Raw genomic sequence first — 23,219 nt, 5'->3', positions numbered from 1 at the left:
CTTTGTCACTGGCAAAGCCCACTGGGGTCCCCAGGGAAAAATAAGATGGAATCTAGCTGATAAGATAAGGTCTAACGTCTTCTTTTGTGTTTAGTTTGCCTGTAGGAGGTCGTGTGCACAGGCCTTGCACCTAACTCGTCGGATTAGAGTTCCCTGGGCAGAAACACCGGGCTGGACACCTCAGCTCCCAGACTGTGAGCAGAAGCGCTGCACTCAACACCGCAGTTCAAGAGGACGGGGGGCCCTTGAATTGTGTGCAGAGATGCTGTGCCCCGCGCTGCAATTCGGAATGTGAGCAGTGCCCCTGCGCCAGCCCAGCGAGAACTTGGTACCCTCCCCTCCGAAGAGAGTCTTATAAAAGCAGCCCCACCCATGGCCTCTCGGGAGAGTATGTGCTCTAGAGTGACAGCTGGCACTTCTCCATTCTCTGATCAAAGAATAAATCTTTCCTTTGCTTCAGAACCAAACTCAGTCTCGTTCTATGGGCACAAGCGACACCAGGCAGGAGGACCCTTGTTGGGGCACGACTCTAAAGGGTCGGTAACAATTCCATGCCCCTTCCATAAGCAGAGCTCTATCATATCCCTTATTACCCAGTACTGAAACATTGATTTACCTGTCTCTCTCTTCCAACTTATTGTGATTTCGAAGTCAAGCAAGAACCATAACTCATTCATCTTTGTACACTCAGTGCCTGGCCTTGATAAATTTGTGCCAGTTGAATGAATACATGAATGGGTAAGTGGGTAGAATTTCACTAAACCCGCTCAACACCATAGTACTGAAAGCTTAATATTTTGTGCCCCCAACCCCCAGATATTTGCACCTTAAGAGAGGTTATATGATCCGGTGTTCCTCAATTAAAGGCCTACAGATCACTAGTGGTACACGAAGAAGTGTGGGAGGAGTGCAGTTTTTCACAGCAATTACTAAGAATTCTCCCCCGCTCCTTCTTCGGGGTCATCTGTAAAATAGACATCGTCTGCCAAGCCAACCTGCTATCCTGAGCTTTAAGGATACTGCCAGTCACTTGAGAACTTTCCTAAATTTCCTGATCTCCATTCTCTTTGTCCTGTTTCTTTCGTGCGCTGTGTCCCCCAACCTCACCTTCCTGGAACTATTCACCAGGCATCTGCTCCTCCCCTAATTCCCCCAACACCAGCCCCCTGCAAGCCTGAGCTTGCTCTACATGACATGACCTCTTGAATGCCAGTCAGCTCTTACTTGACCCTAGACCTGGATCATTATATGCAAAGCTGCTGATCGTTAATTTTTATAGATCCCTGAGTGTCTCCTCAGAAAAAGCTATGATGCAACTTTTGGTTTGATAGTGTGGTTTTTTTTTTTGGCTGCATGGCATGCGGGATCTTAGTTCCCCAACAAGGATGGAACCCGTACCCCCTGCAGTGGAAGCAAGGAGTCTTAACCACTGGGCCGCCAGGGAAGTCCCTGATTGTGTTTTAAAGTCAAAACAGTGTCAGAACTCCTGCAATTATTGTGGCCTTGAAGCTTTCCATAAAAGTTACATGTACTAAAAGAATAAAAGAATCCTTACAGCTGGCAGAGGACATATAGGTTGGCTAAATGATATTCTTTCATAGCAACAGGGATTTATCTTTATACAGAAATGGCTTCTCCAAAAGAACTTGAGACGGCTTATACTAAAGCAGCAGAGGTATTATAAAATAAAACAGTAACAACAAAAAATAAGAAGATAAGAACTAAGGAATTAAAGTAGGAGGAGAATATATCACGGAAACCTAGGCTAAGGAAAGCTAATGCACTGAGCTTCCTGACAGCCAAAGCAAATACAGAAGTAAAACAAGTTGGCTAATTAAAAAGTAAGCCAGGATCTGTTATCCGTCTTTAATGGATATTTATTTTTCCTTTTGTCCAGTACCCCACCCCTCCTCTTTCTGGAAAATGCTCTTCTCCCCACCCAGGTCTCACTCAAACTATGTGGTTCAAGTAGAAGCTCTCACCTTTTCATAGACATCTCTCTCTCTCTCTCTCTCTCTCTCTCTCTCTCTCTCTGTGTCACACTCACACACACACACACACAGACACACACACACACACTCACCTCTTCATCCAACAATAAACTCCTGAGCTAAGTTGGGCTGACCGTTGTGCCCCATGTTCCTGACGGTGATTGGTCTAGGACTGGGTAATTGAATGGAACTGAGCCAATCATGGTCTAGGACTGGGTAATTGAATGGAACTGAGCCAGTCAGTCTTTCCTGGGGACTTTCAAACTGAAGCTAGCCTCTCAGTTTCTCCCTAGAACAAAAGCTGGGAGAATTGAGTCTCAGAGCTGCCAACAGGCAAATTCCCCATCATGAGGCAGAAGTGCACCTGAGTAATCCTATCTGAGAGAGAAGCCAAATGGTTGGGAAGAAATCTCCCTGACTGCATTCAAGGCCTTTGTTCCTCTTCCTCCTTGGCTCTGCTACATTCTGGCCCTTCCTATGCTTTGGTTATGTGACCAAATACCTTCCTCTTTTGCCTAAGCTGGTTTGACTTTGAGTTCCTAACCCTTGCAACCAGGGGAATGCTGACTAATACAGGAACATTGAGCAATGAGATGGATGGTGAGCTCCAAGGAGGTTTTACCAAAAACACAGATGTTCTGCATCTGGCCATCTCTTCTCAGGGACTGTTTGGCATTTACTATACTAGAATTTAGTTCTGTAAAGGCATTTTCATAAAGAGACTGTTACATATCCATGTACTTGATGAAGGGATAAAGCTCAGAAATTAAGATGTAAATGATGAAAGTATTTCTCTGTTGTGTTTTAGTTGAATGCTGCACGGAACATTATTCAAAACTGGAGAAGAATATTTTTTTCTGTTCTTGATTGAAAGAAGATCCACATGCCCTAGACACCAGGGTGGAGATGATAGAGCTTACATTTTATTGAAAATTCAAATGACCTGATTGCACTTCTGCCCTAAGGCAGCAACCTCTGCCCAGCATCTTCCAATCCTAAGAAAGGTCTGCAGGAGTCACTTTGTAGGCATAGCACATCTGTGTCCAGATGGTCACATGAGTGACCTATTGAATCCACAACATTCTGAAGCATTTGGATGTTCTCCCTGCTCCTTCTAATTTTTCCTATGGTGACCACACTTTATCATCCTTCCCTTTTCTAAAGTTGTGCAATGGCCTCCCAACTCTTTGAGGACTTCCTGCTCTGACCAGGATGCCGCTTAGTGACAGAACCTGCAGGAGGAATATCAAGTTTTTATTCATGTCAAACATTTGCAGGGCGTCTGCTGAATGCCAGCTACTGCAGTGGTCGCTCACGCTTTCAGCCTGATTCTAGTCCGTATATGATGGGTGAAGCCAGGTACTCTCACAGGTATGCCCAGAGCTACCCACAACTTGGAGGGACAGGAGGAAGGAAAGTGCAGGTAATTGTCCTCTTGTCTTCTAGGATCTCAGAATCCTTATCTCTGATGCATATGTAACAAGAGCAGTGGAATTCCCTAATACTTGTTTATCTCATACTACTTTAAGCCCTATTCTGCCTCTGATGCAGGCCTGTCACATAGTCGCTGCATATAACGGACCCTTGGCAATTTTTGGTTGCCCAGCACCTGAAACCCTCCTGAAGTGTGGCAAATCTCCCTCTGAATGAGATGTAGTTTGTGGCAGAAGCCACTTCCCTATCCAGAAGCTGCAAAGCCAGATGCTCACTTTCCAGCTTGTCACAGTTAATACCCTAAACATGTGTAACTCAGACTTGACCAATCAGCTAAACCAACACCAGGCCATGAACTGGGAGCTGGTGGTGCAGAGGCAGGAACAGAGGAAAACCTGTTCTGGTAGAGGCAGCAGAAGCAGCAGCAGCCTCCAGTTTCCCGAGACTGCAGTGGCAGCAGTGCCAGGGGCCACAGCCGTGCTAGCATTGGCCTCCAAGGCCCTGCAGCAGCAAGGGAGTCCTCCCCACAAGGGTTCTAGGTGGCTTTAGGTTGTGGTCCTGGCCACTGCCTGGCCTCCCTTGCTCCTGTCTGTTTTCTGAGTTTGGTACTCCAGCCTTCTGGAGGATTCTGTGAGTTACCTACCTACATCCCCTTCTCAAAAGAGCCAAAAAACAAACAAACAAACAAACAAAACAAACAAAACAAACAAACAAACAAAAAGAGCCAATTGATTTCTATTCCTTGGAACTAAGAAATATGACTTATTACCATGCATAAAATGTTTAGGCAAATAAATGCATGAGTGAATCTGTTTTATTATGTGTATTTCACAATAACTCACAGGGATAGGTAGACACAAATCATCAGCCTCCCTGTATTGTTGATAATGGTGCTGAGCCTCAGAGGAGCCAGACGATTCCTCCAACATTTGCACAGCCAAGAAGTGGCAGGGTCTGGACTCAGATTCCAGTGACAGAACTTTAAGATAGTGTTCTTTCCACTATATCAACAGTTATTGGTTCCAGCCCCAATGATGTCCCGTACGTTCTTGAGGTCCTATACTTTGAAAGCATACTGTCTCTTCACCTCACACCCTGACCTGCCTCCTTATTTCTCACTTAGCGCTTTGACCCAGGCCAGTGCCCTAAGGCATGCTGGGTCTTTGCTACCAGCATCTGTCAGCTCAGCCCCCAGACACAAACTGGGTGAGTGTTCCTACTATATCCTGCCTGTGCATGTGTGTGCAAGCACACAGAGGCAATAATTTTTACATCTTCTCCTCATTTTCAGCTTATGTAGGCCACACTAGTGCATGGCAGGGAAGGGGAATTGATGGTCTTGCACAGGAAATGTCCTAACAGCCATATTTCTGCCCAGTGGAGAAGTCTGTTTTCAGTTTGGATCCCAATAGGGAAACCGTTCTTCCTAGCAAAGTGAATTCTCTGGAGGGTGAAATGGAGATTGCCAACATTGTGAAGATTAAATAAAATGAAAAAGAATCCAACAAAGTTCCTGGCATGCAATGAATGCTAAAAAAATGTTAACCTTTCCACTTTCCAAGCTGTGAAAAGTACTTAATACAAGGTGTTTATTACTACATACTTTATAAAAACAAAATTTTGGAAGCAACCTATATTCACGATGAATGATTTTCATATTATGCTTCTGTTAAAAATGGTAGCTATATAAATAAATAAATAGTAGTTATGAAAACTATGGAGCACTACGGGGGAAAGGTTATAAGAAAAAAGGGTGCAAAGCAAGATGCGAATTATACATTAACTATGTTTACAAGTATATTAAAATATGCAGATGAAAAATGTAGAAGAACAATACCAAAATGAAAATTAACTTTATCAGAAAGTTCCATAATCCCTTACCCTAAAATCTTACAGCTGGATGTGCTTTGGTATTCAGAATTGTTTGGCTATTACCATATCATGAATACTACATAGTACCTCCAGCACTCCTTAATCGAACACATTAGCACCTCAGCAGTGAATATATGAATAATTGTCCTAAGTGAAATAATAAAGACTCTAAGTAGCCTCTTCTCAGTTCAGAAGAGGAGATGAGTGGGGTTTCAGTTGGATTTGGCCATCTAATAAATTATGAAAAACTTTTCCATTTTCAGCACTTTGGAGATTTTGAAATTGCAGATAAGAGATTATAGACCTATATTACTTAAATATTAACCACCATATTGGTTCTGCCAAAAGGACAATGTTAAAGTGTAAAATACAGAACCCAATGCCAGAAGTACAATCATCAGTCCGTTTGAGTTCATCAGCAGTACCCACTGTGGCAGTAGCAATCCTCAATGTTTTTGCCATTAGCCAGATTTTCAATCCAGACCCAGATGGCTGTAACTCATCCTTGTTTATTCTATCCCCTGCACTTACTGGCTCCTTTCTAGATATCTTACGTCATTATGGAGAAAATGCAAAGGATTACATATAAACAGAAATTATGAGTAGCCTCTTGCCCCCATTTCTGCCATCCAATTCATAGGTTGTGCCCACAATACCCTTCCCATTCCTGGCCTTGTGCTTGATTTTTGTAGCTAGTGGTTAAAGTCCCCTCATCATAGCTTCAGGGAACCAGACCCAGAGACTGAGGTACTGAGGTGCAAGGCAGGGGCCAAGGAGCAGCAACAAAGGAACTTGCTGTTGACAGCCTCAGCCTGGAAGCTTATATATTCATATAGGAAGAGCCAGCCATCACGTAGGACTGAGTAGCCTGATGACCCCTCCCTACATCAGCGCTACCCCCCTCCCTCTGCCAACCCTGGGAATCACAGCATGGTTGCCCTCATGGGTCAACATCAGAATTTGCCATATTCTGCAGTGAGTTGCTCCCCTGCAAATGGACAGAACCACTGGCTTAAATGGAGATCACTTGGGAAGTGGGGCCCTGTATGCAGGATGCACAAGCACTTCTAATGACTTTGATATGGGGACCTGTCCAGAGGCAAGACACAAATGGCAGCCTTGGAGCAATCTTATAAAAGACACTAGTAATCTTATAAACTTTTAAAAAAACATTATTATAAATGTTAAATCTGTGCTTCCCTCGATTTTTCTAAGCTTTGTTCTCCCTCACCCTTTTCTCAGCCTCAACTCTACGTGTTTTCTCAGATTCCTCATTCCATTGCAGACTTTTAAATAGGCCCCCAAAGGGACCTCCATTGTCTGAGTTACTAATATAATTCCTATTTACAGCCACCGTGGTTACATATGCAGCTAGACAACAACTGGGCAGCAGGTTCAGAGAAGCTGTATAGGGTAATGGAAGTGATAAAGAAGTAGTAGATCCTCTGATGCATTTGGACCACATGAAAGATCACTGTGGAGAGGCTGTGAGCAAAAGATACCCCGAAAACTAAGCAAATGGAAAAAAGAGTGAATTATTAACTTCAGGAAAGACAAGAAGGTTTACAAGAAAGAAAATGTAATCATAAAACACAATTTGGCTCAACAGGAAACAATGTTTTCATAGATATAATGTAAACTCTTAATCCAAGTGTATCAAAAATGTGATAACATTATATTGAGAGATTATAGGGAAGGGAAGGGAGTTAGGTATAAGTTCTAAATCCTTATCAGACCTACTAGAAAATTAATAAATGATGTCTAACACTGAGAAATGAAGGAAGAGCAGTATAAGAGTATTTTGTAGAAATATAAATATAATACCAGAAGAAAGAGAAACAGCTAAATTTTGAAAATGGTGGGCTCTAGTGACCAAGACTGAAGGGTGGAGGAAGTGAAGAGGAATTTTTGGTTTTCATTATAAGCCTTTAAATACTATTTGAGGGCTTCCCTGGTGGCGCAGTCGTTGAGAATCTGCCTGCCAATGCAGGCGACACGGGTTCGAGCCTTGGTATGGGAAAATCCCACATGCCGCGGAGCGGCTGGGCCCGTGAGCCACAACTACTGAGCCTGCGCATCTGGAGGCTGTGCCCCGCAACAAGAGAGGCCGCGATAGTGAGAGGCCCGCGCACCGCGATGAAGAGTGGCCCGCGCTCGCCGCAACTAGAGAAAGCCCTCGCACAAAAACGAAGACCCAGCACAACCATAAATAAATAAATAAATAAATAATTTAAAAAAAAATTTTTAATTTAAATACTATTTGACTCTTTGTTAACTATTTGCACATAGTACTTTGATAAAAATTAATTTTGATTTAAAAAGATATAAATGAAAGTTTGAAAGGTTATGAAATGAGAGTTCATAGAAATAGAACTGCAGATGACCCTTAAACATACGAAAAGATGTTTGACCTTATAAAAAATAAGAGAAATACAAATTAAAACTAACCTGAGATACTGTTTCTCATCTATCAGATTGGGAAAAACCCCAAAATTAGATGCCATCCTCTTTCGGCAAGGCCATGGGGAGTGCAAAATTATTGAACCCCTATTAAGAAGAATCTGGCAATATCCACTAAAACCGCAGATACATTTTTCTTTGACTCAGCAAACCCTCTTTTAGAAATGCAACCCCAGACACTCCTGAATGCATATGAAATGACGTATAAGATTATTTATTATAACATTGTTTATAATAGCAAAAAATTTGAAACAATCCAAATGTCTATTAACAGAGGATTGGTTAAATAAACTATGGTTCAATCACTTAGTGGAAATTATTTTTCTCAATGAATAAAGAAAAAAAACCCTACATAATTTTATAACCAGCTTCAGGCCCTCCAGAGCACAGAGGGCTGTTTCAGAAGCTTCTCAGACAGAGCAGACTTTCTGTCCTTTCAAAGTCTGAGCATAAGAGGAACTTGGCTACCAACCCTTTTCAAAATCTTAGAAACAAAGCAAGACAGGCGGTGAGGCAATGTCAGACTTAATGTCAGTCCAAGTCCCACTTGGGCACTGTGTTAACTGAGACACTCCAAGTTTTGGTTCCTCATCTGGAAATGGGGAGACAACTCCCCACCTCAGGGGGGTTGTCACGAGGGTTAAGTGGGACAGTGTATGTGACACAGGTGGCACAGGGCCTGGCCCACAATAAGTATTCAACAACAGAAGTTATTTTTAATAGTAGTACCAGAAAAATGAATCTTGTCTCCAGGACTGTGGTCATTATAGGAGGACAGTCACCTTGGAAATACCAAAATAAGAATCAAAAGAGAATGGAAGGAATTTCCCTTCGTAACCACGCAGCTTGGGAAGAGACTCTTCATCCACAGGCAGACAGTGCACCGCATGGCTGCCTCCAACTTCTCGTTGCCCGTTGCTGCCTCTGGGGCTGGCACACACTTTCCCTAAGCATCCTACATCAGCAGGGTTGGAAAGACCTGGGCCCAAACACCTTCTGTTTAGACTGAGAAACCCCAGGACTGGAGAAAGCATTGATGTACTCAAGAGCACACAACCAGCGGTCCTGTTTCATAGCCAGGTCAAGCAGCTAATGAAATTGCTAATCGGGCATATATTTTATAATAACAGTTTTCTAGTGACCCAAAACAAAAAGAATAAACCTGAAAGTGAGTGCTCAGCACATCAGCTAAGTTGACTCTCATTCATTTCTGAAAGGGGTTGTGATCAATGTGAAATCATATGATCAATATTGGTAGAGTGAATAATGTGTTTATCTATGTCAACCCAGCATTATGGCCGTGCCTACACTTTACCTTTTATATACTTCTTGTGGAATAAAGCCTCCAATCTAGAGGCAGTTTGTATTGCAACAAAAACAAAAATTTCTAGAATGTGCTCAATCCTTGCTCCAGCAATGACTAGATATGTAATGTTGGGTTTCCATTTCCTCATCTGTAAAAGGGCATATCAGCCACCTTCATCATGCTGTTGCAAAAATAAAATCAGATAACTGTCTGTCTGGCATATAGCAGGCCCTGCTTCCTACAAACCCATATACCCTCTTGCCTCGTACACATACGGGACCTAATCAGTCCCACAGCAACCTGTCGACCTTGCTTTTTGAATTCCAAAGATTTTCCCCTAAGCATATCAAAAAATGAAAAAATAAAATACCTTCCATGATATTTACATAGGTAAATAGTTTTTAATTTCCTCAGCCAGAACAAAGAGTTAAGAAGAATCTTAATAAGAAGAATTACAAGAGTATTTCTTTTTCAAGGTCTCCAAATACATTTTGCTTCCACATTTCCCTTGGGGACTGGTTCCCACCATGTCTACATCAATCTGGAGAACTCTGGATCCAGCGGAATTCACTGGGTTCCTGATTCTCCCACATTCCTACCCCCAAGCATTTGCCCACTACACAGCTCTTAGCTGAACTAAGCAGAATGAGGCGAAGAATTTCAACAGAGATATATTGAGCATCTACGAGATGCTAGGCACTATGTGAGACTCTTTTCCCCCTCATATTTAATTATCACAATAATCCTGAGAGGTAAGCATTATTGTCCCCATCTTACAGATGACAAAACAGAAACTCAGAGCATTAAGTGATTTGCCTCAAGTCCCAGGCTCAGGAAGGGGCAGAGTGGGATGGAACCCAGATCCCTTGAATTTGTTGTAACTAGTGGCCTCTCACTTCTAAAGCACCTTTGTAACTGCTTTCCCTTCCTACCCACTCGCTGCACTTAAACAGAAACCCCTAATTTTCAGCAAGTCATTGGATAACTTTAAATGAGTGGCCACATTGTTTTCTCTACATCTATTGGTGAACAAAGACAGCATTATGTTTCCAACACACTAGTCAGGTGGTGGAGGGAAAATCCCCATAACTTCGGTAATTTTCCACCCTCTGGAAGAAAGACATATACACATTAAGGTTCACCATAATGTATAAACATTGCCTTTAAATGATGCAAGCTCTCTTAATATGACTTAAATTCTAAACTTGAACGTTTAATAGCTTCCTTTTTTGAATCTTGAATAGACACACAAACAGAAATAAATATACAAACCATAAATGCAAGAGCCAACTAGTTACACTGGGCTCTCACATCAATACAAACTTCCCTGATGACCTGCACCCAATTTGACTCTGGTCTAAGCGTGCTGACCTGAAATAGTTGCTGGCCGCGGCAAGCACCACGCGGTGGCAGGAGAATTCCTGAATGTCCACACACAAGATGACGTCTGTCAGAGCGTTTTCCACTCGGAGGGTCTCCAGGCCATTCTGCAGAATTAAGGAGAGTCCAGTGTCGTCAAATTTTACCTTATCCCCATTTAAGATTTCTACCAGGTCTCCCCTTTTCTGGGAAGGCTCATCTGTAGAAGGTGCCAGGGGCCCTTCCAAACTCTTCTCTACCACGTTGTCCATGGTCCAGGTGCCCCTTTGTCCTGCCATCAACATCCAGACTGAAGAAGTGCCCAAGTTTCAGGCAGGTCACATTGCAGAAGCTGAGCGGATTTCCTGTGCAGGGCCCTCCACTTATCACCAGCTGTCACACACATAACAGGAAGTCTTGCACTTTCTCATCCTGTTACTACAAACGCCAGTAACTTCTATTCTTCTTCTTTCTGTAATCATCACAAGCTTAGAAATTACTTAGAAGGCTGTGTAGGAAGGAGCTCCAGTGAAAAGGAGTGGCTTCTCAGAGTCTGCTATTAGTGCTGTGTGGCTATTTCAGTCCACCTCCCCCCCTCACATCCGTGAGCAGGAAGCCTCTGGTTCTGGTTATTACATTCATACTTCTGGTGCTTCTGTATCCCAAGGTGTCAATGATGGGATGGGCAGGGGACATTCCAAATCCTCCTCCTCCTTCCTCCCAGGAGTCTGAGACCCCATGATGTGCCCCAGACCAGTCCCTCGGGGACCTTGGAAAACCCACTTAGCTTTGGCATTCTCATTTCTATCAGCTCTGCATGTCATCTGTCTTTGTCTTCCTCCCTGCTCAGGGGAAAACAATGTCATGGCAAATATTAGTGTTCCCCTTCCCCCCAAAATGTCTATTGTTTTAGATATGCCTCTGGGGGCAGAGAAAAAATGGTCTCCAGAAACTCTATCCCCAGGGTCTTCTCTCTTAGAAGACCAATCAGGGTAGGTCGACACCAGATTGCCCTAGGAAGTCTCAAATTGGCCTGACCTCACCCAGCATCTATTGGTCATGCATCTAGTAGTGGATCATGAAGTATTTTCATTGCCTCTGCAGGTCTCCATTAAATAGAAATCACTGTCTTTTATTAAACTCCTGCTATATCCTAGGAAATTTATAGGAGTTAAGGTATTTTAATGCTTAAAACAACCCAGTGGCACTAATATGACTTTCCTCATTTTATGGCTAAGGAAACTGAGTGTCAGGGCCCAGTTCTTGCCTCTAAAGCCCCTGTTTCTTCCACCACCACCAGGCTACCAGAGCTGTAATATCGTGTTGGCCCTGGTTCCTTGTATCCCACAGAGAGAACTGCTGGGTTTGCCCGCTATGGCTGCCCCAGGGGCTGGCGCCTCACCAAAGCGGCTTCTGCTGTCTGTTCCTGCTCTCATTCCCCTTCTAGCAGTGGGGAGCACTACCGGTCCTCCTGATGAGCAGGAGCCCAATTCTCTGTCCTTGTCAGTGGTGACTGAAGCCTCTCCGGAGTCCCAGTTCTGCCTCAGCTCTTCTTCTCTTCTACGCATGGATAATTTACTCCTAAAATTGGGGCCTTTGATATTCTCCCAACACTTGTTCTTCATCCAGAGCTCTGTCAATCAAGATGCTTTTGGCTTCTGGGAATTCCCTGGTGGTCCAGTGCATAGGACTCTGCACTTCCACTTCAGGGGGCACGAGTTCAATCCTTGGTTGGGGAACTAAGATCTCACAAGCTGCACATGCATCCAAAAAAAAAAAAAAAAAAAGAAAGATGCTTTTGGCTTCAATGACAGAGTATCCCATCAAAAGTGGTTTAAACAATAAGAGTCTCACATTATAAGAAGCTAGCGGTGTGGAGTCCCAGGTTGATGCAGAAGCTCAGTGATGTCATCAAGGACAGAAGATTTTCCCATCTTTCACTCTGTCACCCTTGGTGTGATAAAGGTGTACCCTCATGGTCACATAATAGCTGCCACAGTACCAAACACCATGTCTTCACAGAACCCTGGTCCAAAATCGGGATGAAAAGGGGCAGGCCTCTTCTCCTCCATCTCTCTCTTTTTTATCAGAGAGAAAATTATTTCCTAAAATCCCTGTCACACTTTTCCTAGGTCACTTGGCCACCTCAGACCTAACACCAGGAAATATAAATTGAGTACCACAATTGCCTTGCACCAAACACGATTCATGCACTGGGACTAGTCCACCTCCCCCAAGATCAAGGAATAGCCATCTGATAGCTGAACACAATCAGGACCTGTTAACACAGAAGAGGGGGGTGGGCTGGTGTACAGTTATCCTCCTGTGCTTGCCACAAGGACACGCACAACCCGAACTCCTCCTGCAGGCCTGTGCAGGGAAGAGCTCAGAACCGCACCTCCGTGACTCTAACTATGCCCTCTAGTAGAGCTGAGGACAACACATGACCCGATGCCTCTCATGGCATTTTGTCCTCTAGAACCTCTCAGATTATAAACAACATTGGCCATAATCCAACTCCATCCAACCACCCCCAAAACACCAAAATTAAGAACATAACTCAATTCTTCGTTCATGGTAGATCCTATTCACCAAGTTCCCTCATAGTGTTCCATATATTTACCTCACAAGCCCACCCACCCCATCCCCTGATATAAGCCGATAACTGCTGTCTTCCCCCCCAAACCCTCCATTTTCCTAGTAAGCAAGCACACACAGAGTTGTACCATGAGTGTGATAAGATCTATGATTAGATTTTAGCGGAAAGGTTAAAATACACAATCAGTGCATCTATGTCAACCTGAATATGTTCTGAGATTCGGCATGAACTTGTAAATATTCTCTACAGATACAAGCAAAATAAATCTGTTCTGTGGAAGCTTTATTTTCCTACCAGGCAGCAAAATATACAAACCATTGGCAAAAGCTTTACTACCGAGAAAACTATCTAATTATATCTTACTAAGTAGTTGGCTTTATGATGTTTGTAAGGAACAGATTCTGTCCACATACAAATGGGTAGCTGTACTCAAGGAAGATCTCTATTCCTAAGGCCATGGATTGCCCCTTCTGACCCCAGTCAACCATCTTCCCTAACACAAATTATACTGATAGTCTTAAGTCTTAACAAGTCTTAAGTCAGCCACAGAGGAAGAGCTACTGTTCCCTCATGTTAACTTATTGCTACTAAAACTACCATTTATTGAGCATCAACTATGTTCCAGGAACTGTAAGAGGTGCTTTGTGAATTCTAATGCACTTCATCTTCCCACGAATCCAGTGCAGTTAAGTACTTTGATCTCCATTTTAGAAACATGAAAACAGACAAGATCACATAATTGCAGCACACAATATCGGTGTCATGCCCATATCCATCTACAGGTGACCCACCAAAACTTCCCATACACACCAAAAGCATCACTCTGTCTGAGAGCATTCTCCAGCTACAAGAGCATGCCAACTCACCAGAGGTGCTGGAGAGTTAATGCCCCCCAAGAGTGACCTTAATCTGACGGCAAGAAGTTGGTAGATAAAACTGCTAGCTTCCTTGTCTCGTTGTGGGACAACATTGAAGTGTGTTCTACACCGTCTTTCAGAGGACTCCCAAGTGTTGAACTTCAGTTGCCAATGTAGTAACCCACTCATCTTCTAAGGGATTCCTGCCCTTCCCATCTCACTTCCCCATCCCATCATTATGCTTCTCAAATAAACTACTTGCACCTAATCCTTGTCTTATAGTCTGCTTTGGGAAGGAAGCCAAATTAAGACACATAGCTACTGAGTGTCAGAATTGAGATTTGGACTCAGGTCTGGTTGATTCTAAAGCCCATGCTTCCTATTTTCCACGGTTCTCTAGTGATCCTGTGGACTCTCAATCCCAAGAAGTTTTCCCAGAAACACTTCAATGCATCTATGACTTTGATCCACCATGGTTAGGGGATTCTGTCTTTTAGTACTCCCTGACCTGAAGGTCTCCCTCTACCAACCTAACCAATGTCCAGTAAGCTCTGGCTCCTGTTTTCTGCTGCTACATCCTGATGATCAAGGGCCTAACTTATGACTGACAGTAAGGACTTCACAAAGCCAACTAGACCATGCCTGCCTTTGTAGGGCACAGTCACAATTGCAATGGCATCAAAGTATCACAAGCTGCCCCTGAAGTGCTCTGGGCCTCTGACTGCCACATTTGTCAGGGCCACACTGCCTTGAACACCACCATTGCCAACATCTTACTACTTCCACTGCTCTGTCCAAGAGAAGGAGAGAATCCCCCTTTTCCTTTTCTAACATTAGACAGGTCAGAAGGGCTCATCTCAGCATCCTTTCTTTGCTGCTTCTCAGAATCTTTAGTTGCTGCTTTTGATGCCCCCATATGAGGCTATCACTACATGTGGGGATAACACCCTGTATGGGGCTATCATCAATTTTTAGACAGGAGCCATCTATTACCCTACACAAGCTAGACAAACCATCTATTTCCCTACATAGAAGTCTCTCCTTCCTGACTCACAGTCTGTGAATGAGGGGGCAGTGAGACAGCAATTCTGCAAGGTTTATAAAATAATAATTATAAAAGTGGCTAGAAACAAGATAAAAATATAAAAATTGTTTCCCAGTATACCAACAATATCCAGTTGGAAAAGGTAATGGAAAAATAATGTCATTCATGATGGTAACAAAACATATGTAAATGCCTAGGAATAATCTTAACAAGAAATGTAGGAGAAAACTAAGGAACTTTACTAAAAGATTTAAAAGAAAACTTGAATAAATGGGAATATACCAAATGGAAAAAAACCACTAAGAAGTCTATTGTGACACACCCTCTCTCCATCCCAAACAATCACTACCACCCTCCCACCAAAGATCCTTATATATATAAAAGCATTGACATACATTACATGCATGAGTGTAGAGTTGAACCGTATGGTATTTACAAGGGTGCATGTGCCTTATAATAATTCACTAGGCTATACAGTTTGTGTGTCACTTTCTTTCTTTTTTTTAAAATAAATTTAATTAATTAATTAATTAATTTATTTATTTATTTATTTATTTTCGGCTGCATTGGGTCTTCATGGCTTCACGGGCTTTCTTTTTAGTTGCAGCAAGCGGAGGCTACTCTTCGTTGCGGTGCGCAGGCCTCTCATTAAGGTGGCTTCTCTTGTAGTGGAGCATGGGCTCTAGGTGCGCGGGCTTCAGTAGTTGTGGCACATGGGCTCAGTAGGTGTGGCTCGCCGGCTCTAGAACACAGGCACAGTAGTTGTGGCACATGGGCTTAGTTGCTCTGCGGCATGTGAGAGCTTCCCAGCCCAGGGCTCAAACCCGTGTCCCCCACATTGGCAGGCGGATTCTTAACCACTGTGCCACCAGGGAAGCCCTGTGTGTCGCTTTCTATATCTATGCTTTGTTTGACAATAAAAAAGTTAACAATAATAATAGTAACATAGTCACCATTTATTGAACACCTACCAGAAGCAAGGGCTTTGCGAACCATTATCTCTTTTAATGCTTACAGTAGTCCTCTGAAGTAGGTATTGTTGTTCCTCAACTTAAGCATGTGAAAACTGAGGCTGATAGAGGATTAATGGCTTGTCAAGAGCATACAGCTCCAGGGACTTCCCTGGTGGTGCAGTGGTTAAGAATCTGCCTGCCAGTGCAGGATACACAGGTTCAAACCCTGGTCCGGGAAGATCCCACATGCCGCGGAGCAACAAAGCCCGTGTGCCACAACTACTGAGCCTGCGCTCTAGAGCCCGTGAGCCACAACTACTGAGCCTGAGTGCCACAACTACTGAAGCCTGCGTGCCTAGAGCCTGTGCTCTGCAACAAGAGAAGCCACCCAATAAGAAGCCTGTGAACCGCAACGAAGAGTGGTCCCCGCTCGCCGCAACTAGAGAAAAGCCCACACGCAGCAACAAAGACCCAAGGCAGCCAAAAATAAAAATAAACTAATTAATTTTTAAAAAATTATTTAAAAAAAAGAGCATATAGCTCCTATCTCATCTTTCCTTCCCTCTCACTCAGCCCCTTGACCCAAAGAGATGAAGTTAAGATTCCAATTGCATCTGCTCACTTCGAAGCCTGGGTTCTTAACCGCTATGATGTATTCTGTCACTATGATTTTATAACTACATATTTTGTCTCTAAATATGCTTAGAGTTTTCTTGTCTTTGAGTTGTATTTATTCCCTTTGCCTAGACTGTCTTTCCCCTTCTCTGCCTGAAGAAATACAACACATTCAGATTAGAAAACTATACATAGATTTAGCACCACTTTTGTAAGTTCAAACCAAAACCATATGTACATCCTAGAACAGAGTTCCCCAGTCATGGCACTACTAACAGTTTGGACTGGATAATTCTTTGCTGGGGGAGGGGGAGCTGTCCCGTACTTTGCAGAATGTTTAGCAGCATCCCTAGCCACTGTCCACTGGACGCAGGTAGCATCCTTCCTCAGTTGTGACAGTCAAAAAATGTCTGTCTACACTGCCAAGTGTCCCCCAAGTGGCAAAATCACCCTGGCTGAGACCCACTGTCCTAGATATATACCTATCAAAAATCTTAAATCAGGTTATATCTTGGTGGAAAGATTGGTAATGCTTCTTATATCCTTTTTGCTTTATATGTATATTTGAAATCTACTTAAATTGTTTCTGGTTGAGGGGGGTAGTGTTATTTTCTTTTTTTCTCATTACAGAAGTAAAGATGTTCACCAAAGATTTAGGAGCTACAAAGCAAAGAGTCCAGAATATCATTTCCCAGAAATACCTACCATGTTGGGTTTAAAAAATAATAATAATAATAGCCATCTTCAATGAAACTATCTCCACGAAGCCTTCCCTGATAGGTTCGGCTGTATATTCTCTCTCATTTTCCTATATTTTTATTTCTCCTAAGACATGAATAAATATTTCTTGAGGATGTGGATCTGAGATCGTTTTCTAGATCATAAAATCCTTGAGAGATGGGAGGTGTCTTCTGTTTGTAGGGTGACCAACTATCCTGGTTTGCCTGGACTGAGGGATTTCTCAGGATACCAGACTTTCTGGGCTAAAACTGGGACAGTCCTGAGAAAACTCAATTTGGGGACTTCCCTGGTGGCACAGTGGTTAAGAATCTCTTGCCAATGCAGGGGACACGGGTTCGAGCTCTGGTCCGGGAAGATCCCACATGCTGCAGAGCAACTAAGCCCGTGCACCACAACTACTGAGCCCGTGTGCCACAGCTACTGAAGCCCACGTGCCTAGAGCCCGTGCTCCACAACAAAAGAAGCCACCACAACGAGAAGCCCACACACCGCAACGAAGAGTAGCCCCTGCTCGCCGCAACTAGAGAAAGCCTGTGCGCAACAACGAAGACCCAACGCAGCCAAAAAAAAAGGAAAAGGGGAAAAAAAAGTAAAATAAAGCCTCTACATTAAAAACAAAACAAAACAAAACTCAATTTGGTCACCCTATTTCTATTCTCCCTCCAGCATGCCAAACACCTTGCCTATTATAGGCATTCAATAACGTTTTCCCAATTAATGTTGGAAAAGAGAAAATAGTAATGTTTTCCTTTGATGGAAGTGAAGGTGGTCCCGTCTTAGTTTCTTGAGGAGCCTCCATACTGTTTTCCATAGTGGCTGCACCAATTTGTATTCTCACGACAGTGTACTAAGTTTCTCTTTTCTCCATGTCCTCACCAACGTGGTGGTGAGGTCTTTTTGATGACAGCCATTCTGACAGGTATGAAGTAATATCTCATTTTGGTTTTGATTTGCATTTTTCTGATGATTAGCGATGTTGAGCATCTTTTCATGTGTCTATTGGCCATCTGTATATCTTCTTTGGAAAAATGTCTATTTAGGTCTTCTGCACATTTTTTAACTGGGTTTTTTGTTTTTCTGACATTGAGTTTTATGAGCTGCCTATATATTTTGGATATTAACCTCTTATATGTCATATCATTTGCAAATACTTTCTCCCACTCAGTAGGTTGTCTTTTAGTTTGGGCAATAGTTTCATTTGCTGTGCGAAAGCTTTTAAGTTTAATTAAGTCCCATTTCTTTATTTCTATTTCTTTTTTAAAAATAACTTTTGTTAGGTGTTTTTCTGACTATAAAGCAAAAATAAATCACCTTGTTGGAAACTTGGAAAATTTAGAAAAAAAAAAAAAGTTAAAATTTGGTGCCCTGGAATAGACTCATATTGATTCGAGAGATTGAATTACACGCATTTCTTTCCAGCTTCAAGCTCAAAGACATCATATTGGTTGAAACTGGCCATGATAGGAGTATTTACACCACAGAATGATAAATGCTATGAATCAGGGCTTTTTTTTTAACCAGCACACAACTGATATACTGTCTTCCCCTTTACACAATTTAGGTCCCGAGGCCACCTTGAGGCTGTAACACCCTCCAACCCCACTTAAGGCTGTATTATCGGATTGCAGGGGCGTTCTGCCTAAATCCCCCTTTTCTCAAAGTAACTGGATTGAGCCTCTGTTCCTTACATCTAAACAGGCTTCACTAGAACAGAGACAGAGCAGTGTCAGGACGCTCTTCCAGCTGACCCGTACCCTGGTCAGCACACCGCCCCTCCTGCTCGGACACTGCTGTCGTCCCCACCTCCAAGCACTTGACATGGCAGCCACATCTACAGCCCAGCTTGGCACCTCCAAGCTTCTACACCTGCCCTGAAGGCAAATCCAGTTTTCCTGTAAAGGGAATTTCTCAATAGACACTGATTTTTGAGCCATTTAGCCCATGTAACCTCTCACTCCTTAGCCTATTATGACTTCATGTCCCAGTTTGCCACTTAGCTAAGCTTGCTCAAGATATTAAGGTGTTCTATTTTTCTCTTTTTTGGCTGAAACTTCCAACTTCCAGTAATTTGCCAAAATGACCAACACAAAGGGAAAGAAGAGAGGCACCCTCTATAAGTTCTCTAAGACTTTTAGAAAACATGGAATAGTTCCTTCAGCCACATCCATGTGAATTTACAACAAAGGTGATATTGTAGACGTCATGTTCAAAAAGCAATTCCCCACAAATGTTCCCAGGGCGAAACTGGGAGAGTCTAGTGTTACCCAGCATGCTGTTGGCATTGCTGGAAACAAACAAGTTAAGGGCAAGATTCTTGCCAACAGAAGTAATGTACACACTGAGCATATTCAGTCCTCTAAGAGCTGAGATAGCTTCCTGAAATGTGTGAAGGAAAACGATCAGAAAAAGAAGGAAGCCAAGAGAAAAGTGCTTGGCTTCAACTGAAGTGCCAGCCTGCTCCCCCCAGGTAAGCACATTTTGTGAGAACCAGTGCAAAGGAGCCTGAGCTGCTGGAACCCATTCCCTATGAATTCATAGAGTAATACGTGTAAAAAAAAAAAAAAGACCTCTGGGCTGTGGGAAAAAAAAGTTATTAAGGGCTTTGGTGGCAGCCCTCAGGTTTGGAATTCATGGAAGAACACTGGCAGTGGGAAGAAGTCAGAGAAGCAAGGCACGACTCCAGTCCTGGAAGAACAGCAATACCAAACATGGCACTCAGAGGACTGAGGACTAGAGATGGACATAAGCAAGGTCAGCTGGTTATAGCTTATGGAAAGGATTTTAAAAAACAGATCAATGTCTCTGATTCTTTATCTGTAAATCGTAGCTATCCACCTTGATGTGTTGTGAAGAGGGGGAAATGAGTTAATACGTGTGAAGCCTTTAGCACAATGCCTGGCATATAGTAAGCACTATGTAAGCATTAACTATTACTATTCAAACATTTCTGTAGAAAAGAAATTGTGTGCATTTCATTCTAAATCTGGCTTCTGGCTCCAGACCAAAAAACTCCTTCAGTACAAAAGCCTTTGTTAGTATCCACAGGCTCTTTATTGTCCCCATGTTATCTTGGATCATTTCCACACAGTACAGAGGGGCCAATAGACCACCATCTCCCCGGGGAGAAAAATATTTCCATTACTCCACCCTGTGCGTCAGAAATATTATTCTACCTAGAGTCACAGTTTATAGAAGTATTTATCCATCTGGGAAATTCTTCCCAGAAGTAACCTGGATTAAAGAGGTAATTTGAAACTATATTATTCCATATATATATATCTCTCTATATAGCTCACATTATATGTATTATATTTATTTACAATATGAAAATATATTATTTTCAAAGAATATATTCAAAGATATAATATATTATGTATATTCATTATAAACATTAATATGTTATAGATGACACTATTACAATGAAGAGATGTAATAGTACCTCTTACTAGTTGAGATGCTACTGGGTCAAGTGTTCTGTGTGTTTTATCTCATCTTATTTCCTTATATCCTGGGAATTTGATAAAATAGGTTGCTTTCCTCTTTTTACAGCTGAGGAAACCAAGGCTCAAAGCTGAAGTTGGATGTTTTGTTCCAGGTCACACAGGCTGTACTAGGTAAGTCAGTTATAGCGTCTGATTTGTCCACGGCCTATTCTAATGGAAAATTCCCAGCCCACATCCTCTGTTGCCCAGGAAGCCATTTTTGGTTCTACATGACTCTGCTGCTTCCCCTTGTTACTAACTAGAGTGGATGCCCCCATCCAAAGACAGCCAAGTGTATATAGAGATTAGTTCCAGGACATATACAACTGGCTCAACAAGATCAGATGGGACAGCTAGAGTCTCTCTCTCTAATTTGAAATAAGAAACACAGAGTTTGCCATTTGAGAGCAGAAAGAGGTGGCAAAAAGATGTATCAAGAGATGCCACAGATAGAGTCAGAACCATGCCAAGTTAAAGCCATTTGCAAGCCAAACTTCTGAAAAGCAAAAACTGTAAGTAAGCAGAGGGGCTTGGAAGGTTAAAGAGGAGACTGAAGCTGACATGTAGAGAGTGGCCGAGACAGGCCACCCTGAGCCTGGGTGGAGAGCCATGGGTCCTGTTGCTCCTGAGGCTGCTCTGAACCTGGATCCACCTTCTAGCTCTAGTTACAGCTCTGCTCTTGGATTTCAGAGAGATTTCTGCCTAGATCCCACTTGTCTTGAAGTAGCTTGATAGAGACTTTGCTCATTATATTCAACTGGGCCTCACTGGGACAAAAGCAGAGCAGTGCTGAGACGCTCATCTGTCTGACCCCCACATGCTAACCACTGCACTACCCTTCCTGCGTGGACCAGGGATGTTGCCAGGTGCCAAGATGGGCCTCGAAAAAAGATCAGAAACCATAGCTGCAGCCAGTGCTAATTCAGTTTTGCTATTTATACCCAACCCTACAGTGGACTTTCCAAATGAAAAGTCAAGGAGTAAATTGGAAACAGCAAAAATTCCAAAGAGTGGGTTTTGTCAATAAAAGCAGCCCCCAAATGTTTGCTTATTGCTAAGTACACAAGGAAAGCTACAAAATGGTAGGTACAAGATGTTTCTATTTTTGCAAACATGATAGTGTATGAAAATAGTTAAAAGACCAGAAGGAAAGGCATTCATTCATTCATCAGATGTTTCATGAGTATGTTCCAGGTGCTCAGGATACAAGGGTGAGAAAAAGAGACACAGTTCCTACCCTCAAGGATCTTTCAGTCTAGTGAAGGAGACCAACACACACACTGCAATCATTCTAAATGTTTGAGGGAAATGTAATTGGCGGAAAACTTTATCAGGGGCAATGTGACCTGGTCAGAGAAGTCAGCGAGGGCCTCTCTGATGACTGAGCTGCGATGGATGAGTGTGCAGTACCTGCGTGAAGCGTTGTCCCGTCAGAGGCTACAGCATAGGCGAAGCGCAGTGAGGAGGGACCACAGCAAGTATAAGGAACTGGAGGAAGGCCATATGGTTGGAGTAAAAAAAAAGTAAAAAAAGTTGGGAGAGAATGGTGTGGGATGGAGCTGGAGAGGTAGGCAGGGCCAGATCATGCAAGGTCTTACAGGCCAGGTTAAGTTTTGTCTATACCTCTGAGGGATTGGGGGAGCAAGTGAGGATTGAGTGTGCAAGATATAATCAGATTTGCACTTTGACAATTGTTGTCTCTGTATGGAAAACAAATTACTAGGAGCCAGCACGGATAAGCAAGAAGAAAAGGGGGCCAGTGTGGAGTCTATCACAGTAATCCAGATGGCATAAGATGGCAGCGTGGACTGGGAAAGAGGGCTGGGAACAGAACCAAGCTGATGAACTGGAGGCATACGTGAAAGTCAAAATCAATAGGGTTTGGTGATGGATTGCATATGGAGTGTAAAGGAAAGGGAATTTTCAAGAATGGTCTAGGTTTCTAGTGTGAATAGCTGGATGAATGGAGTTGCCAACACTCTGATATGGGGAACACAGGTTTGGGAGAGAAGAGTATGAGTTTTGTTTTTAGTTTTGCAAGATGAAAAGAGTTCTGGAGATGTGTTGCACAACAATGTGAATAGACTTAAATTATTGAGCTCTGCATTTTAAAATGGTTAACGTGGTTAAAAAACAGCAACAACAACAAAAACAGCTAAAGAAAGGAGTTTTCTTTCTAGTTTTAACATACTGGGGATATTGGGCGCAGGGTATTCCAGAGTTCCAAAAATATTAATGTCAAATGTCACATGTTTAAAAATATCCTTAGATGAAATGGTATTGAATATGGACTTGGGTTCGAAATACAAAATTAATCAAAGTTGAGTCCTGGGATACTTAAAAAGTCTAAGATATTTTCAGTTTATGTGTGAATTCATCTAGCACAAAAGTGATATTAAAGGTTTGATTACATTGCCCAAAAAAGCAGCTATAAAGGACATTTTAAGGAAAATTTGAATATGAACTATACTTAATGATATTATACCAAGGTTAAATTTCTTGCAT

At 42.7% G+C, this 23,219-nt stretch overlaps 1 protein-coding gene across 3 annotated transcripts in view; it reads right to left on the bottom strand.

Moving 5' to 3' along the window:
• KLHL6 (kelch like family member 6) overlaps positions 1-23,219 on the bottom strand; it is a 120,708-nt gene that overhangs the window by 52,165 nt on the left and 45,324 nt on the right. The window contains exon 3 of one of the 3 annotated variants that reach the window (XM_082394040.1): positions 10,435-15,665. The exons of 1 other annotated variant lie outside the window; for it this stretch is intronic. In XM_082394040.1, the coding sequence (XP_082250166.1) occupies positions 10,435-10,727 (293 nt within the window). In that variant the 5' untranslated portion in view covers positions 10,728-15,665. Of the gene's footprint in view, positions 1-10,434; positions 15,666-23,219 lie in introns of those variants that run through there. One more of the 3 variants, XM_082394043.1, reaches the window with a different exon arrangement.

This window comes from Balaenoptera borealis, assembly GCF_965194805.1.
Source record: "Balaenoptera borealis genome assembly, chromosome: 5".
In the NCBI taxonomy this organism is placed as follows: domain Eukaryota; kingdom Metazoa; phylum Chordata; class Mammalia; order Artiodactyla; family Balaenopteridae; genus Balaenoptera; species Balaenoptera borealis.
The sequence above is the reverse complement of the archived record's forward strand: the minus strand, read 5'-3'. Positions and strand labels throughout refer to the sequence as shown.